Source organism: Cricetulus griseus, chromosome 2 (assembly GCF_003668045.3).
Source record: "Cricetulus griseus strain 17A/GY chromosome 2, alternate assembly CriGri-PICRH-1.0, whole genome shotgun sequence".
Lineage (NCBI taxonomy): Eukaryota > Metazoa > Chordata > Mammalia > Rodentia > Cricetidae > Cricetulus > Cricetulus griseus.
This window is the reverse complement of record NC_048595.1, coordinates 276009232-276029731: the sequence shown is the minus strand read 5'-3', so window position 1 is coordinate 276029731 and position 20500 is coordinate 276009232. Positions and strand designations below refer to the sequence as shown.

At 41.8% G+C, this 20500-nt stretch overlaps 1 protein-coding gene across 7 annotated transcripts in view; it reads right to left on the bottom strand.

Annotated features, from left to right (window-relative positions):
* Utrn (utrophin) overlaps positions 1–20500 on the bottom strand; it is a 484152-nt gene that overhangs the window by 459222 nt on the left and 4430 nt on the right. For all 7 annotated transcript variants that reach the window (XM_027402009.2, XM_027402014.2, XM_027402008.2 and 4 more), the window contains exon 2: positions 17738–17908. In XM_027402009.2, the coding sequence (XP_027257810.1) occupies positions 17738–17816 (79 nt within the window). In that variant the 5' untranslated portion in view covers positions 17817–17908. The remainder of the gene's footprint in view (positions 1–17737; positions 17909–20500) is intronic.

The following is a 20500-nucleotide window of genomic DNA, read 5'->3' as shown; positions in this document are numbered from 1 at the left end:
TCTTCAAAATTCTTAATCGCTTGCTGCTTCCCTCCAGTACTGCACCCTTCTAAATCTATCGTTCATACTGTCAGTCAAATTACCACTCAGACAAACAGTATGCAGTGATACAGGGACCTAGTCAAAATCCTATATTGGCCCCCATGTCCATTTTTGCATCCCCCTCACCCCAGCCATAGTAAACTACCAGCTACAGACTTCATATACATTGTTCCTTGTCCACCGACTAAAATGTGCTTTGCCCACTGTCCACATGGCTGCCTCCTGTGCCTTCTTCAAGGTCCACCACAACTTCCTTTATAAGACCCTCTCATACCCAACCCTGACTCCCCCCCATCCAGGCAAGACCTTAGCCTTCCTCTTTCCATGTTCCCACCACCTTTCATATTAACTAGTTCCTACTTGAAGATACCAATTCATGTTTTTCACCCCATGAGCCTGAAGACACATTCAATGGGAAAGCTGGGCCTTGTTCAACTTTAAGCCCAGAACCTCACAATGACGATTGGGCAGTAGCCACTGTCCAACAACAACAAAAAAGTATGCATACAAGAAGGTCTAGTGTTTTTAAACCAATGAGGAGACCCGAAAACCTTTCCCGAGCACTGGCTGTATGTAGAGATCCTGCTAAAGGCTGGCATCAAAGAATCAAAAGCAGAAAGCATATTCAAAAGCCACAAGAGTCAAAAATAGAAACACAGAGGGAGCAAGAGGGACTGATAGAGTTGGGAACAGCGACTGGAGGGCAGAAGGCTTTCTGATACATCCTGATGTTTGAAGAGTGAAACTCCAAAACTGAATAGTCAGAGAGAAGGAACAAGTCCAGTGGGTAGGCAGAGAGGACCTTGGGTGGTCTTCACAGAACAACCTAGCCTCCTGCAAGCAAGGGGGAGGGGCAGGGTTAAGTGAGTGCTTTAGGAAGACAAGATGTTTCCAGACCTCATTATGTGCCTCATTTAAAAATTGGTGCCCTTGAGGGCTGGGAAGACACCTCAGTGGGCAAGGGTGCTTGCCTAAGGATCTAAGTTCAAATCCCAAGTAAACACCCATGTAGAAAGCTAAGCATGGCCATGTGGAGACAAGAGGATCGTTAGTTAGGGTTTTCTAGTTGTCAGCCAGGCTCCGTATTCAAAGAGCTACCTTTCCTCAAAAGAATAAAGCAGAGAGTGACAGAAAGGACACCTGATGTTCTCCTCTGGTCTCAGTATACCTATGGGCTTGTGCACTCCCACATACATGTGCACATGCACACACACACACACACACGCACGCACGCACGCACACACACACACACACACACACACACACACACACACACACACACGCACACGCACACGCACACAGACACAGACACAGACACAGACCTGCTGCACTCTCTCTGAGCAACTAGCAACTCGCCTTTGATGCCGGGAGCCCCAGGATAGGATCTGCCCACCTCTAATTCTGAGTCAAAGAGGAAGCACACACATGTGTGTGGTCTCCAAATCTCTCTACTCAACTAACTTATAACAGCTTGTATCTTTTAAAAATGCATATGTAAGTTAAAATAATCTAGTGTGGGTTTTCTACATGAACAGTATTGAAGTGGAAGTTGTATAATTAAGGGTCTAGCACATTACATGCAATTGAGCTAAGCAGTGGCAGCATATTTGAAAACATAGACCTTCGGTTCTAGTTGGCTTTCTGTTGCTTTGATAAACACCATGGCCAAAAGCAACTTGGGGAGTTAATTTTCCGCTTACATCAAGAAGGGAAACCAGAGCAGGAACTCAAAGTGGGAACATGGAGGCAGGAAATGAAGTAGTGCCATGGAGGAATGTTACTCACTAGCTTGCTCTCCTTGGCTTGCTCAATGGAGATCCCCTTTTCCCAGGAATGTCTAGGTTTGGGTCAAATTGGCACAAATGAATTTTGACACCTTTCTATGTCTACATTCTGCAGTACACCATCCTCTAGCACAGTGGTTCTCAACCTTCCTAATGCTTCCACCCTTTAATACAGTTCCTCATGTTGTGCTGACCCCTAACCATGAAGCTAATTTAGTTGCTACCCCCTAACTGTAATTTTTGCTACTGTTATGAATCGTAATGTAAATATCTGATATGCAGGATATCTTATAGACCCTGCCCCAAGGGGTCGAGACCCACAGAATGAGAACCACTGCTTTAAACACTTGAAGAAACTCTACAGAGATAGAAACACCAGAGCACAGTCAGAGCTGGAATCATGAGCTCACAGTAAGCTAGGCTTTGAGGGTAAGGCTGGGAATCTTCCGGACTAATTGAGTTCAGCAACATTCTCTCCGTTCTGAGTCAATATTTACATTGTAAATTTCAAAAGGCACTATCATTTCACACAAGGCAATACACAATTCACTGACAACTGGATCCTGTATCACTTGGAACCCAACTTTGCTTTTAAGTATGTTTGGGGTAGATTTTATTGGTTCTATTTTGTGGTCTCTTGTTTTAAGTAAATCTAAATATGGTTTTCCCTAAATGGGTTATTAAAACTTGTCCCACTCTTAATGCAGCCAATGTCCACACAAAATTCTCCGTTCCATCACAGATGGACAGCAAGCCACTCAGGCTCTACCCAAGGTCCCCTTCAGGCTTATCCTTCTGAAACTGCCTAGGAAGCAGTCCTTGATGGTTGCCTTTTCAGAGAAGAGCTAACATCCCTTCTGAAACTTTCAAAGAGGTTAAAAAGTCCAGCTCAGAGCTGTTCCTTCAGAGGTCTACATAAAATTTGGAGTTTGTTTGGTTTAGTACAGCTGGAGCCTCTAAACATAAAGATATTACAAGCCCTCTAAGATGTTCTTGTAAATCCCTATGGAACACACTACCATGGTCATGATCTAGTTAACACCTCCTTCTCTTGATTTTTATCCTACACGTAGGGTTGTTTTTGCCTGCATGTGTGTCTGTGCACTATTCACGCAATGAAGGGCAAAAGATGGTATTGGGCTTCCTGGGTCTGGAGTTATAGGTTGTTAAGGACAGCCAATGCTCTTAACCACTGAGCCAACTCTTCTATCCCCTTATAACTCGGGTTAACCCTCCCTTGACATACAAATAACCCTTTTTTAAGAATTCACTGGTTTGGTGGATCTCTGTGAGTAGAGACCAGCCTGGTCTACAGAGTTCCAAGACAGCCTCCAAAGCCACAGAGAAACGCTGTCTCGAAAAACCAAAAAGAATTCACTGGGTTTAAAACAATGAGGCAGCTTCATTTCAAAGGGAGCAGATCCAGTAAGCAGAAGTGCTAAACATCCCTACTTAGACTTTAATAAAAAGCAGGCAGCCAAATGCATGCACAGAATTTCTCTCTGAGCAGAAAGAAAATCAGGAAAGTAGCACAGATCACAAATGTGAGGAACCTTTGTCCCCATTAACAATCACAAACACATCACTTTTGGAAATAAGACATTATTTCCTTAGAAAGTGTATATAGATAAAGATACGGCTACAGAAGATATAGATATAGATATATAGATTGGGGTTGGAGATGTAACTCAGTTGGTAGAGTGCTTACCTAGCACACTTGAAGTCCTGAATTGAGATCCTGGGTACTATATAAACCAGGCAAGTTGGTAAACATCAGTTATCTCAGTACTTTGGACAGCCCAGTCTACATGAGACCTTGTCTCAAAAAGAAAAAGGGAAAAGGAGGGGAGGAGAGAGGAGAGGAGAAGGGATGAGGGAGAGAGTCAGACAGTCAGGTATGGTGGTGCACAACACAAACCCCAGAACTTGGAAAGCAAAGGTGGAAGGATCTCTGTGAGTTTGAGGCCAACCTGGTCTACGGAGTGAGTCAGGACAGCCAGAACTAAATAGTGAGACACTGTCTTAAAAAAAAAAAAAGGAAACAAGAAAGTTCACATATTAAGTTTTCACAAGGAAGTGACCAAAGCATTCCATGCTCAGGCACTGGGGCAAAAGGCAGGAGTTCAGGGTGAGTTGTGCAGCTTCCAGAAGGAAGAAGAACTACTCTGAAGTGTGACTAAGGAGCTGATGAGGAAACCACACACTGACCCTCAGTATTTGGGTGGGACATTCTAGTTCAAATGCCACAGGAACTCAAAGCAGCATTCATCACCACCTGGTGACCCACTTTGCTGTGTTTTACTGCCTCTCTGCACAGCCCAAACTCCAAATTACGAGGCATCAGAAATAATAATAACAAAAGTCCAGTATTATGAAAACCATTACCTTTTACAACTGTTTACCAGGAAATGTTTCTAAGTAAAAATGAACATTTGACTCACTTTCCTCGTGGGAATTTCTGGCCACTCTCACTTTAAGGCTGAGTTCAGCCTGCCTTTCACTGGCTAAGTAAGCCAAATCACTAGGAAGAAAAAACCCTCAGGGCTTGTGGAAATTCCTGAGTCAGAATCCAGGAGGGTGGGTGACTCTGACACACAGCCTGGAGCTCAAAGCCCAGCATTCAAAATAAAAGTACAACCATAAATCTATGTAATTTCAGAATTAACTTGAAATAATGTGATTCACAGGCGGCCTTGACAGGTTATATCACTCTCAAAAATGTATCTCTTCTCTACAATTTTCTTCACATAAATATTGTAGAGCAAAATCATAGTAAGGAAATGAAACCTTTTAAATTCTACGCAGACTATTCATACTACATCTGAAAGGGCAGCAAGTAAGGCTGTCCATCCCATGCTTCATCGCTTCATATATAACAAGTTCCAAGTTCTATTTTTAATTAATTTCTCTGCTATAAAGGTCCTGCCTCCTTTTTTCTCTTTCTTTCTTTCTTGTTTATTTATTAATTTATTATCATTTATTTATTTATTTATTTTGAGGCAGAGTCTTACTGTGTAGCCCTGGCTGAGCTGACATTCACTATGAAGACCAGGCTGGTCTCAAACTTAAGGAAATCCACCTGCCTCTGCTGGAATGAAAGGCATGTGCCACATGTAGCCCAGGGTCCCATTCTTTTTGCAGGGAGGTGGTGATTTTGTAACAGAAGATAGGTTACAATGACTGAACTGGACAAATAAGAATCCCTAACCAGCTGCACATCTAAAGGTTGATGTGAAAATACTCATAAATGGCAGGCTACTCTTGTGTTTGTTGTGTCATGGAGCTACACAGCTTTGACAGAGCTGATTCATATATATACATATATATATGTATGTGTGTATATATATATATATATATATATGTATACTTATATATACTTATACATGGATATATTCATGTATATACTTGCATATAAATATATACACATATAATTTCATAGATAATCATATATACCTAATTTCATATAATATATATATATATATATAATTTCATATACATATGAAATTAGATTTACTGACAGAGAAGACAGCTCAGCTGGTAAACGCCCTTACCATCCTCAAATGTTATCACCAGATTTCTATCCCTAGAACCCCCATGTCGAGAGGGAGAAAACCAACTCCCACAAGCTGTCTTCTGACCTCTACCTGGGCACACACACATACACTAAAATAGATGCTTAAAAAAATAATATAAAAATACCAATAATGGCAGTATGTTATGCATCAATAGCAGCAACAGCTTTTCCAGGTTCTGCAGTCATTTGAACAAAATTGTAGAGACATCCAGCACTCTCCATTTAAAAAAAAAAAAGTAAAAAACAAAATCTCAGAAAAACAGCACAGTTCTGTTACTCTTGGGGTATCTGGCACCATTTGGAAACTTTAGCTGTGCTGTCAACTTTGAAAAAAAGTATCCCAGTTTACCACGTTGAGTTGGCATTGTACAAAAATTAACAGCCATATTGGTCTAGAAATGTTGAACTTAATTTTTTTTCCATTTATACAGTGGTAATGCACTGTATTAAATATGTAAGGTCTTAAAAAAAAAAAAGAAGGGATTTTGAGAGCCCATCCCATGTGAAGGGATGCTCTCTTGACCTGGACACATGGGGAAGGGCCTAGGCCTGGCCCAGGATGATGTGGTAGATTTTGGGGAGGCCCTTTTGAGGGCCTTACCCTGCCTGGGGAGTGGGATGGCTAGGGGCAGGTGGGATGTTGGGGTAGGGGTGGGAGAGGGAGAAGGGATTGACATCTGAAGCAAGCTTGTTCCTAATTTGAACTAATAAAATAAAATTAAAAAATAAAAAAATGACATACCTTAATAGAGGTATAAATTATAGGTTTAAAGAGAAATATGACTCTAGGAAAATATCCAGGAATCCATAAAGATAATCCAAACTAACAATCTAAGCAATAGTGGAGAGACTACCTTAAATGCACTTCCCCTATAATGTGATTGATGACTACCTTATAAGTCATCCTAGAGTCTTCATCCCATAGCTGATGGAAGCAGAAGAATACAGGCAAAGATAAACAATGACCTGAACTCCTGTAATCCAGTTTCTGAAAGGGAAGAATGATGAGTAAATAGGTCAATACCAGGCTGGAGAAACCCACAGAAACAGGTGAACTGACCATGTGGGAGCTCACGACCCCATTCAGACAACTGGGAATCCATCAGTACCATAATGTTTCTTATGTCAATTTGATTGGATAATTATTTCAAAACTTTTACTATGAGGTAGTTAGTGTCTTTACTACTGAGCTGTTTTTCATGTTTGCAGCAGAAGGAGAGATCCTCTTTTCATATGCAATCTATTAGCATGTGTCTTTTTAACAGTATATTATTTCCACTGATATTAAAAGATAATAACCTGTGATTGTTAATTGTTTTTTATTTTTTATCAATTCATATTTTATGTTCCAATTCCATTCCTCCCCTCCTCCCTCTACCCCTTCTCCTCCCCCACCTCTCATTGGTTCCTTGGAGCTGGTAAGGCCTCCCCTAGGAAATACACTAAGTCTCCTATTATCTAGTTGAGGCAGGGCCAAGGAAATTCTATAGACACCATAACACCAAGTCAAAGCTGACCAAGGTACCTCTCTATATAGAACTGGCTTCAGCAAGCCATTTATTGCATTAGAGTTAGAACTTGGATCCACTGCCAGTGTCCATATATTGTCTGACAATCACCATTGTTACCTGAAATAAAGGAGTGGAGTTCTGAAAAAAATATATATAACAAAACTTGAGTTTGCAAAACTGTTAAGAGGCCACACCAAGCCAGAATCCCTGCTGCCACATGGGGGGGGTGCAATTCACGAGAGAGAGAGAGAGAGAGAGAGAGAGAGAGAGAGAGAGAGAGAGAGAGAGAGGCACCACACAAGCCAGCCTCTGCTAAAGCAGCCTCATGGTACAGAAACAAACCTTAGAGATGTGATCTTTTGAAGACACAAGTGTAAAGAGCTGAGGAGGCCTCAACAAGTGTAAACCTGAGAGTGGAAGAAGCAAAGGTAAGAAGGAAAGAAACCGGTTCCCAAGATGGCTGGGTCGCAAGCCACTATCGCAAGAGTAAATCTACATTATACTGTAGTTTGGTCAGTAAAGGTCTTGCCCTGCAAGCCTTTGGAGCTGAGTTTTGAACCCAAAAACCTGAAGAAAAAAAAAAAAAAATGCCAGGTCTGGTGGCATGTTTACAATTCCAGAACTAAGGAGATGGGGACAGGTGGAACCCTGGGGCTCAATGGCCTGCCAGACTACCAGGAGCCAGCCAGAGCTCCAATCCAGTGAGAGACCTTCATAGACAAAGAAAAATGTTGACAGCTCCTGAGAAACGGCAACAGAGTTTGTCCTTTGGTCCCTATACACTCGGACACACGCACACAGGTACACACAAATATACACAAAAACTCACATTGGCTCACATTCCAACTATTGAATTGAGTGTAGCTCTTATTAAGCAGTTCCGACCCAAAATAATAAATATCAAAACAATAACATATTAAATGCTTATTTCTCCACACAGTATAAGAGGGGAGGGAATCTAGCCAGCTGCATCCCATCTCCATTGCTTTAGATTAAATTTTAACTTGTGTTTACAACTGTCGACATGACCATGCATATTGCCTTGTTCACAGGAAAATCATCTTATCGGCTTCTAATTCAAACTCCTGGGTTCAAATAAGAGTCAATCAAATTGAGTTTTCCACCCTGTCTATATAATAAACACACTGCCTCTGCTAGATTAGCTCCCAGCCATTCACAATTTCCAGTCACAACTGATCTCCACTATAACTCTCCCAGCCACAGACCCAATTTGTGAAAAATCCTATTGGCACAGACAAGTCTTAGGATCACTCTTCCTTAGTCTCATGAGGTGACAACAGAGACAGGACTTTTGCCAGGTACAAGGATTACTGTCTCTAATAGAATTGAGTTTCCAGCAGGGTCCCTGTCTGTCCCCTACCGAAAGTCCCAAGGGCTCATGGAAAAATACAAGGCTGAAAGGCTCCCTTCAGAGCACAAGTATTCCAGCTAAGGAAAGCGTCAGGAGGAGCAAGGAACTGTTTTTCATAGTCCCTTAAACTTGGGGGGGAAATCCTTCACAGATACTACTTTAAATGAAAAAAAAATAAAATAAAATACCAACAACAACAAACACTTTAATGCAGACCACCCATCCTATAAATTCAATTCAGCCACTGTGTCATCTGAAGAAAATGTTCTAAAAGGTTAATAGAGAAAGCCAACCTCCTAATCCTTCCCCTCACACTGTGCCTTGTTGGGCAACTACAGTGGACCCCAGATGTCACATGGCACATTTTTCAGTAAGCTTGCTATAATGTAACACAGTTTAACCATCAGTAAAGAAATTTGCTTTCTTTTTGTTTCAAGGGCTCCTCTGCCCTCCCCCACATATCTCAAACAGCACAGTTACCTCTCTGGGCATAAGATCAGGGCCTACACTGTGCCAAATGTCACTGCATCTGAAATCCTACCTTCTTTGCCAGCCAGTTAAAAGCCTTGAACAGCCATCAGAGAAAGAGAGAAAGAGAATTCACGTCAGAGGAGAGTATCAGTCTCTCATCTTCTACCCCAAGGACTGTCTGTCCTCCAGTATTTTCCCCTTTGTCAACTCCCGGAAGAGAATGACAGAACAGAGCTAAAACTGAAGGCAGGCCAAGGAGCAGCAGGTCTTGTCTCTTATGTGGGCTACAATGCCACCAGGGAACCAAAGCAGCTCCAGATTTCAGCTCAGGGTCACCCTCAGTAGGTAGCAAGGAAGAGACAGAAAGGACACATGCAGGCAGTGAACACTGGGCACATCAGCAAGGAACAGATTTGGGTACCAAATGATAACCGATGAGCCTCCCAGCAGACACAGGATAAAGACCCTTGTAAACAAGAAGGCTATGCAGAGTTTCTCCAGTTGGATCCGAACCTGAGTTCAAATCCCAGCTCCTATACTTCCCAGCTGTGGAGCCCTTTCCGTTGGGTAAGTTCTTATGACTCAGCTGTAATCATTTAGGCACTGGGCTTGGTGCCAGAGGTATATTGGATCCCCACTCACATGGACTTAAGCTGTATTGGGAAGGATATCAAGAAGTACATAATGCCAGCAAAGCACCAGATAGTGAGGAGGAGGAAACAGAGAAATCACAAGCAGTGATATGGGACAGGATGACTAAGCAGGGTGTGGTATGCACACCTGTCACACCAGTACTTGGGAGGCTGAAACAGGAGAATCGTGAGTTTGTGACCAGACTTGCATGTAATGCAAGCCCTTTTCTCAAATAAATACAGAAAGAAAAGGAGGGGGGGACCAACTAGGACTTTCCAAAGTCAACAGAGAAGGTCACTCAGTGAAGACTGTATTTAAGCCTGATAGGAATCACAGGAACCAGACAATGATGCAGAAAAAGAGGTATGTGCAAAGGCACCTGGGTAGGTCCTACTGCAACAGAAAAAAGACTCGTGTAACTAATGACTTGTGTATGGCTTTTGAGGCCATCAGTGAAAGTACAGCTGTGTGGGCTAACCTCTTGCCACTGTGTCTGCTGGAAGTATGTGAACACTAAGTGTAAGATGCTAAACCATCATTAAGATGCTAGCATTACGAGGCTGGGTAGCCACATCGTAAGTATGGCTTAGCATGGGCTCTAATTTCCTCAACAATTAGAACCCAGGATTAGATAAGAATAAAGGAGGTAGTGGCACATGCCTTTAGTCCCACTAGCACTTGAGAGGCAGAGGCAGGCAGATCTCTGTGAGTTTGAGACAAACCTGGTAAACATTGAGAGCTCCAGGACAGCCAGGGCTACACAGTAAGAACGTGTGTGTGTGTGTGTGTGTGTGTGTGTGTGTGTGTGTGTGTGTGTGTGTATGTAGTAAAGGGAAGGGAAGTGATAAAACTGTCATCCTTGAGTTTCTTTAGTTTTAGTTTGGTTGGGTTTTTTGGGGGGATGAGGTTAATGGTTCTTTTTATTTCTATGTATTTATGCATGTATGTGACCTGTGCTGGTGCCCACTGAGGCCAGAAATGGGTGTTTAGATATTCTGGAGCTAATTATTATTAGCTAATTATTAGCCAGCCTATTATTTCATATTTCATGATGTTCCAAAGAGCTATGGGCAATTGTGAGCTGCCCAACATGGGTGCTAATAACCAAAGTAGGGTCCCCTAGAAGAGCAGCAAACACTCTTAACTGCTGATAGTTAGTTTTACACAGGGTCTCACATATTTCAGTCTCACTTGTGCTTCACTGACACACTGTCTGGGGCCATGAGTCTCAAGGAGCCCTGGGCTGGAAACTCTCAACATCACTGTGACCAAGAAAGATGATGGCTTATCCAATATCACACACTTTAATAAATGTTAGCCACTGACTGAATCCAACAGAGTGAGGACCGTCTTCCATTTTATATGCAACCAGAACCATGTTGTTATCATTATTTCTTTCTTTTCTGGAACAGGGTCTCAATTTGTATTACTAGCTGACCTGGAACTCACTATGAAGCCTGGAATTCACAGGTATCTACTGACCTCTGCCTCCTGAGTGCTGAGATTGTGTGTGTGTGTGTGTGTGTGTGTGTGTGTGTGTGAGAGAGAGAGAGAGAGAGAGAGAGAGAGAGAGAGAGAACCTATGTTCATGTCCAGCCTATTATTTCATATTTCATGATGTTCCAAAGAGAAGTTCATAAACCACACACTCCAGCAACAATGTAGTTCCCCTAAAAATGATTCTTGGTCAACCCTCTTAAAATCTTTACAAACCTGTTAAGCTTTCCAACTTATACAGATTAGGCTGTCATTATTACAATCTTATCACAAGTGCTTCAGCAGCAGACTGCTAGCAACCCCAAATCCTAGTCCGTAGACAACAAATGCTTTCTAGTCCTGTTCTTTTTTCTGTTTTATTTTTTATTGGGTGGGGTGGGGGTTGGTTTGGTTGGCTGAGTTTGGGGACAGGGTGTCATGCAGTACTGGCCAGCTGCCAATGACCCTGAACTTCTAATCCTCCCGTACATAGCTTCTGAGCTATGGGATTACAGGTGTGGATCACCACTAGTTCGTGTGTTCCTGGGGATTGAACCCAGGGCCTCACACACACCAGGTCAGCACTCTACAAAGTGACTCTCAGCCACAGCCCTCAAATTCCTTTGTAGGCATTACTCATATCTAAGGCAGATGTACTACAACCACAAATAGTTGTGTGGCTTTTGTTCTTTAAATTATTCCAATACCTACCCTGGATAACTTAGTTGCAAGGAATGAGAGAAGTCCTGAGTGAATGTGTGTTGTTGACATGGGCACAGTTTCATCAACTAGGGACCAAGTATTCAAACATATGAGCCTATAGGGGTCACTGTCATTCAGACCACCACACCCCTGGTAAGTCAACCAAGCCACCCAGTAATTAGCCACTCAAGAGTATATGGGAAACACAAACTAGCTTCAGTGAATTAAAAAAAAAAATGATGACACAAATTTGGGTGGATAGGAAGGGAAGGGTAGATCTGGGAGGAGTTTGAGAAGAGAGTGGATATGACCTTATGACCTGCTTTAAAAATAAGTTGTACTATGGAGTACTACTCAGTGGGGAAAAAAAAAAAAACAAGGGAATCTTGAAATTTGCAGGAAAACGGATGGAACTAGAAGAAACCATTCTGAGCAAGGTAACCCAATCACAAAAAGACAAACATGGTATGTACTTACTCATATGTGGATTTTAGACATAGAGTAAAGGATTACCAGCCTACAATCCACACTGCCAGAGAAGCTAGTAAACAAGGAGGACCCTAAGAGAGACACACATGGTCCCCTGGAGAAAGGGAAAGGGTCAAGATCCCCTGAGCAAATTGAGAGTACAGGAAAAGTAGGGGGAGCTAGGAGAATGAGAAGGGGAGAAGAGGAGGGATGTAGAGGACATGAGGGAGCAGCAGTTGAGTCAGGGGAAGAATAGAAGATAACAAGAATGGAGATATCATAATAGAGGGAGACATTTTAGGTTTACAGAGAAATCAGGCACTAGGGAAATGTCTGGAGATCTACAAAGATGACACCAGCTAACAATCCAAGCAACAGAGGAGAGGCTACCTTAAATGCCCTCCCCTGATAATGAGATTGATGACTGACTTATATGCCACCCAATAGCCCTCATCCAGCAGCTGGTGGAAGTAGAAGCAGACACCCACAACTAATCACTGAACTGAACTGGAATCCAGATGCAGAGGATGAGTGAAGAGCAAAGGGGTCCAGACCAGGCTGGTGAAACCCACAGAAACAACTGACGTGAACATCGGAGAACTCTTGCTCCCCAGACTGATAGCTGGGATACCAGCTTGGGACTGCTCCAGACCCCAGGAACATGGATTTCATTGAGGAAACCTAGGAAATCTACGGGACCTCCTGTAGTAGTTCAATACTTATCCCTAGCATAGGTGTGGACTTTAGGAGCCCATTCCACATAGAGGAATACTCCCTGAGCCAAGACACACGGTGGTGGGCCTAGGCCCTATCCTAAAGGATATGATAGACTCTGATGACACCCTACGGAAGGCCTCACCATCCAGGGGGAGCAGAAAGGATATGTGATAGGTAGGGTTTTAGTTGTGGGAGAAGTGGTAGGAGAGGATGGAAAGGAGAAGGGAACTGGGATTGTCATGCAAAACAATCTTGTTTCTAATTCAAATTTAAAAAAATCTGAAAAAAATAAGTTGTACAAAATTCTCAAAGACCTGCTTTTAGAAAGAAAGAAAGAAAGAAAGAAAGAAAGAAAGAAAGAAAGAAAGAAAGAAAGGCAGGCAGGCAGGCAGGCTGGGTGTGGTGGCACATGCCTTTAATCTCAGCACTCAGGATGCAGAGGGAGGTGAATATCTGTGAGTGTGAGACCAGCCTGGTTTACATAGTGAGTTCCAGGCCAGCCAGGGTTACATAGTAAGACTTTATGTCTTTGTTATGGTTACTATTGCTGTGATGAAACACCACGACCAAAAGCAAGTTGGAGAGGAAAGGTTTCATTTGGCTTAGACTTCCATATCACTGAAGGAAGTCAGGACAGGAACTCACACAGGGTAGGAAACTGAAGGCAGGAGCTGATGCAGAGACCATGGAGGGGTGCTGCTTACTGGCTTGCTCATCATGGCTTGTTCAGTCTGCTTTCTTATAGAATCCAGTACCACCAGCCCAAGGATGACACCACCCACAACAGACTGGGTCCTCTGCCATCAATCACTAATGAAGAAAATGCCCTATAGCTGGATCTTATGGAGACATTTTCTCAATTGAGGTTCTCTCCTTTCAGAAGACTCTTGCCTGTGTCAAGATGACACAAAAGTATCCATCACACCCTATCGCAAAAAAAAAAAAAAAAAAAAAAAAAAAAAAAAGCAAAGCAAAACAACACACACAAAATGAAAAGAAAAAATTTTAAGAACACATGAAATTGGAAGGGAATAGTAAAGAGAAGTGAGGAATCGCAGGGGAGAGGGATGGAGGTAGATTTGATCAAAACACGTTATATGCATGTATAAAATTCTCAATTTTATTTCAGGCTTTTCATTCTCCAATAGGAAAATATTCTTTTGTAGGGAGTATGGGTGTTTCTTGAGATGGGACTTGACTAAACTGCCCTTGACTGTCTCCCAAATAGTGTAGTTACAGGCATGTGCCACCACACTTGAGTTCTTTATGATTTCATATGTAGCAAAGGCTGGCCTTGTCTCCACCCCCAAAATTTGGGATTACATGCAAGTAACAGGTGCCCAGCAAATACTCCTTCTTAAAAACTGAAAGAGGAAGAAAGAAAGAAAGAAAGAAAGAAAGAAAGAAAGAAAGAAAGAAAGAGGAAGGAGGGAGGGAGGGAGGGAGGGAGGAGTAGCATGGAGCATATCCAGTAAGTATCTTTCCATGTATTTACTGCATAGTTCATTCCTACTATGTAATGTGAACTTCTAAAAGTCTCTTGATAATCTGTCAACTTTGGAGCACCCTTCGATAATACCACTGTATACTAACGATTTGCCCTAAACAAAAATGGAGAATGTGCTTTCCAGAAAGCAAGATGACTCACAGGCTCATTCAAATCCAAATTTATCTGCCAGCTTTTGCAACATAATCCAGCCAAAGGAATGTGATTCATATCTCAGCTATGCAGTAGCTAAATTTTCATCATGTTTTGAAGTAGGTGCCACTAAAGGGGGAGAGGGTATAGCCATAACCCATAACCCTGGCATTAAAACACTACAAGCAATCTGAGAGTTTTTTAAAATATTAAGAACTAAATAATACAGGTTCATCAAGCAGCTTTGGAAAATACTTGTGGATAGTAGAAAAAAATTATCACAAATACCAAGAGGATTTGGGTGTGTATTTCACATCTTTTTATTCTCTTTTTTTCTTTTCTTTTCTTTTCTTTTTTTTTTTTTTTTTGGAGGGGGAACAGAATTTCATAATGTAGCCCAGGCTGGCCTCAGACTCAAAACTCTCCTGTCCCAGCCTTTCAAGTGATAACAGGTGTGCCACCATACTCAGAAAATTATTTTACATTTATCTATTTTGTTATTTTATGTGTATGAATGTTCTGCCTACGTGTATGTATGTATATGCACCGTGTATGCCTGGTGGGCTCAGGAGTCAGAAGAGAGCATTGCCTACCCTGAGATTGGAGTTGCAGATGGCTGCAAGCCACCATAGGGGTGCTGGGAATGAATCCAGGTCCCCTGTAACAGCAGCAAGTGCTCTTAACCACTGAACCATACACAGCCCTTCTGCCAGCAATCTTTAAAACCATACTTTTCATATCAATAGCTTCCTGTATCACAATCACTTAATGATATACAACAGCATCTTTCATGTTTACAATATTTATACATACTCATATACACAGACACACACATCAGTATCACTTTTTTATGAATACATACCTATTTCAGTCATATGCTCTAACTTAATTATCTTCACTGGGATTCTGTGTAATCTATGCAGCTGTGCGATCCCAGGAAAGAAACAGTAAGTTCGCTGCTATTTCTAGAGTCACTTGACTGAGAACATGGGTTTTAAATAAAATAGTAACAACCTTAGCACTGATGATCATTTCTAAACACTCTAGGCAACAAGACCTAACTCATGCCCAAATTGTATTTTTATGGTATTTTCCATTTTCTTCTATTATAAACGTACTGCAGTCAACTGAAATGTACATTTATATCTCCTGCCTAGGAAGAAACTCTGCAAACAGAATTACTCGACCAGTTGATAGGCCCTTCTTTAAAAAAGCAGTACACTGGGTCAGAAAGATGGCTCAACAAGCACTGCAACCTGACTTTGATCTCCTGAACGCACAGGGTGGCAAGAGAAAAAAAACCTGTCCTCTGACCTCTACAGGCCTGCTGTGGCACGGATACCCCACCCCCACGCACACGCAAAGGAATATTTTTGAAAACAATCAATCCTTGGCACCAAAAAGGATACAGAGTAACAAATTATACTGAAGCAGTGTATCAATGAGCGATATTAGCCTTTATAAATCGTCATTTTAAATTTAAGAGATAGTTTGGAAGTGTGGATACTCAGCATATACTCTAGAAGTTAAGATTTTACATAATAACTGTTCTCCAGTGGACAAAGCCGGAGAATGAGTGATAAATGTCTAAGGTCTTTATTTTGTACCTATTTCATTTATTGTTATTGTATATATGTCCACACACATGCCACTGTGCATGTAGGAAGAAAGAGGACAGAGCATGCAGAAGGAGTTCTCTCCTTCTACCTCTCTTTACTGGGGTTCTGAGGATTGAACTTGGGCCATCAGGCTTCTGCAGCAATTGCTTTATCCACAGAGCCACCTCCCAATCGCCAAATCCAAGCTCTCAGCATCATAGAGGTTGAGTGATAATGAAACTAAAGGTCATTCCTCTTCACAACTCATAGACTGTGAGACAAAGAAACCCAACTGTCTCTCCTCCACTTTCCTGTCCCCGTACACATTTCTAAATACGAATTCTGTACCCTTGAAATGAAATTTAAGAGAACACAACCTCCTCAGAGTACACTTTGCAGTTCATACAGCAAAGGGCATGCCAACAGCACCTTGCAAAGATTCCTTAAGCTACAACAGCCACTGCATAGTCACGGCCACATCTGTGACATCCAGACATTTTACCAGCCAAACACCACCGGCAGCATGAAGGAAAATGCATCTCCTACTGGGATCACATTCCCTGCACATATTTTGGCAGTTTGAAATAAGAACAATGTGCTCTTACCATAACACAAGGGCATTTCCCACAGCAAAAGTCACCTTTGAGTTCCATTTGTTGTTGTTTATGTTTTTAAGAGTGATGCCAGATATAATGCTTGTACTACTGGAGTCACTAAAGGACAATGTACACAGCCAGGACAGAGCTCAGAAGACCCTGCTTGCTCAAAAATATCTCCCCTTTGAGCCTGCCTCGGAATCATGTTCGAAGCTTTTTTTTAAAAAATACAGAAATTTTCACTCAGTGGGTTTGGAGTGGAGCCAAGACATCTGCATTTGTAAAAATAAAAAAAAAAAAAACAAAAAAAAACAAAAAACAAAACTCCCCAGTTGATTCATTTGAGGAACCAGAAATGAAAAGCAGCAGTTATATAATAATAAGATGGGGGGAGGGATGGCATCCAAAGACATCCAATCCAAAATGTTCACTTAGAAATCATTGGTCTGTCTTAGTCTGGCTGATTTGATCAGATGGGGGGTTGGGGGGGGGGGCTGTGCCTTGAGAAGTTGAAAGGATTTTAAAAAGGAAAGAAGTAACATTCCAGCAATGGCCTCCAAGAGCAACATGGTAGGTAGGCATAAGGTAATGGAGTCCCACACAAGATCTTTCTGCCAGAAACTATTGTATTCACTACTCCATGTGACTCCTTTCTAATTTCAGGAAATAAGGAAAAATGTTCAACTATGCTTGTACATCTTTTTTTAATACATAATTTATTTTTATTGTACATGCATTGGTGTTTTGCCTGTATGTATATATGTGTGAGGATGTGAGATCCCTGGAAGTGGAGCTACAGATAGCTGTGAGTTGGCATGTGGATGCCGGGAATTGAACCCATGTCCTCTGGAAGATAAGCTGTTAACCACTGAGCCATCTCTCCATCCCATTTATACATCTTATTGACATCATAACTGAGCAGCATTAGGCTGCAGGCAACAGTTTCTCCAGTAATGCTACTCCACACACAAGGCAAAAAAAGAAGGCTGAGAAAGTAAAACAGGCCATGCAGAAATGGGATGTCACCTTTAACAGAACAACGGTCCCTGGGCAGAATTAAGTTTCTCACGAGAACAATGCAAAACAAGCTAGAAAGCTCTGTCTTCGGCATAGTCTATACAGAAAGATCCTTGGCAGGAGCTTTCATCACTCACCCGATCTGGACTTAATGATATCGCTGAATTCATTCTGCCCATCATCAGGCCTGGCTTCAAGGTCCCCATACTTGGCCATCGTGATTGAGTTTCAATGTAATCCAAAGGCTTTCCCTAATCTTATTCTGCAGACTGTCAACTCTGAATAGTGGTCCAGCTTGGCATGAATACCTAAAGGGAAAAGAGAAAGGGTTGACTAGAAACACATAAACATATCCCTTATTTTTTTCTTCTGGCATATGTCTGTGTGTTCTGGTGTGAAAGGGATGGAAATGCATGCATGTCTGTGCATGTGGTAGCCAGAGATTGGCATTGGGTGTCTGCTTCATCGGATGCTCTCCACATTTTACATTAAGGTAGGAATTTTGGGGAACCCCAGGGATCTCAAAAATCCGAATGCCACATGCTGGGCACTACAAAAGGTTCACTGCACCTGCTAGGCATTTACATGGGTGCTGGGATCCAGAGACAAGCTTTTTAACCACTGAGCCATCTCCCAGCCCTATGTATTCTAATACAAGTTATATACAGTAACCAGTAAAAATTTACTGGGCATCTACCATGTAAGGCACTGAACCCAGCCATGGAAATTTGACACAGCCTTGTCCACTAGGAACCTACATACACTAAGTCTCACAGGTACTAATAGATTCATTATATAACAAATTACTTCATTACAACCCTGATAGTTGACAACTGTACAAAACGGAAACATAAAGTAATAAAGGCATAACGTGAACAAAGCTGTCCTGCCCAGGGCCACTGAGAAGCCTTCCTTGAAGAAATGACATTTAAACCTAGCCTTAAAGAAGAGGAAGAAGTTAATTAGGCAAAATGGAAAGTAGAAAAAAGAAGAGCTTGGTATGTGAAGTACAAGTACCACCAAGGATTGAGAGGGCTGATGTCAGTGCTTTGGGACAATAAACATACAAGAGGAAGTATATCTGTAGGAAAAAGTGAGGAAGGAAGATGGGAACAAAGATTCCTAGAGAGGCTTTGATAGCTGTCTGAGGACAACGACGAACAAAGAGGTGACATAACCATGTTGACATTGGTGGCTTGTCAGGAGGCCAGAGTAACCAGTGAGGACTACAGCAGTGTGCTCATTTGAGAAGTTAGGTCATGAGTAAGGAGAAGTTGAATGGAAAATTTTCAGCTCTTCTCTGTGTTTGAAATCCTTTCATGCTACCATGTTAAAGGAAAATAATCCCAACCTTGACCAGTGAACAATCAGCGGGGCATCAAGTGCTACAATGGAAATCACAGTGCACCATCTATAGAGTATTTCTACCAAACTATCAAACATGAGTCTTATTGGGAGAGGGTGTCAAAGAAAATGGACTAAGGGAATAGAACATGGTTCCATGGTAAAAAGCTTGCTGTACAAGCAAGAGGAACCAACTTCAATCTCCCATACCCAGATTAAAAACAAAACAACAAAAGCAGGTATGTGGCATGTGCCTGCAATGCCATCACTAGGGGCTGGAAACAGGAAGATCATAGCCAATCAATGAGCCCCAGCTTCAGTGAGAGATCGTGTCTCAAAAAGTAAGGTGGAAACACTGGAAGGAGACTCCACACTAACATGGGGGGGAGGTCAATATCACTCAAACCAAACTACCTCCAGAAAGGGGAACTCCATGGATTAAACAATACTAAAGAGACCTAACCACCAAATACAATCCTGGACTGAATTGCAAAGAAAACGTTATAGAGTTTACTTTAGACATTCTTATTATATCAATGTTAAACTCCAGGACTAATTAGTGTTGTTAGGTAGGAGAATATCTTCCATTGTAGAAGACACACGATTAAATATTTAGCAGTAAAGTATGAGAGTATCTTCAATGTCTATGCATTTATATTATGTACCTTGATATGCATGTGTGTGTATATACAAAGATACACACAGGCAGAGGAAGCAAATATTATAAAGAAAGTAAGAGCAGCTGGGTATCTATTATGCTAATCTTTCTGTTATAACATTACTAATATTACAGGTACTATGTGATTGTGGCCTCAAGAGATTAGATGGGGGGAAAATGAATGGATACACAGGATATTAAATAAAGACATCAATAAGACTTGGGAACAGCCTGGGCATTAGAAATACGTAACACTAAGATGCTGAGTGACTCAGTTGGCACTGGGCAATCCAGAAGTGAATGGACTATCTACTGGGTTGGGAAACACTGAGAGCACTGGATAAAGAGGAAGAAATAATGTCATTTGGATTGGTTGAGTGTAAGTTTCTTCTGAGACATATGATGAAAAAGGACAAAAAGCATTTGGAAATATGGAACAAGTTTCAGGGGTGGTATGTACTGTAGATATGTAGATAGCTGTGTTGACCAATGATACAGACTTGATTCTAGAAGGTTTATCACCCTGACTCTGCTGCACATAGGTAACACTCAGATAAAACAACCTAGTCTTCAGTAACTGTGAGAAACATCTTTCGGATCTAAAGAACTGAAGATCTGCCCTGCAGTAACACCCATTCATCAAGAACGCCAGCAAGTACTGTTCCATGATGCTCCTGAGCTTCCTGGATTACACTGCCCAGAAAGGAGCCAAGCTCAGTTTTAAGTTCAGCATCCATCTCTTTCCTGGACCCTTTACGAGTGCCCCAATACCAATTACATTAGTCATTAGCTAGGAATATGACACTCAAGACATCCACACAGTAATTTGCAGAAAAAGAATACAAATTCACACATTGAAATGAGTATCAGAGACAGGCAAGGAGGTTCATGTCTCCAA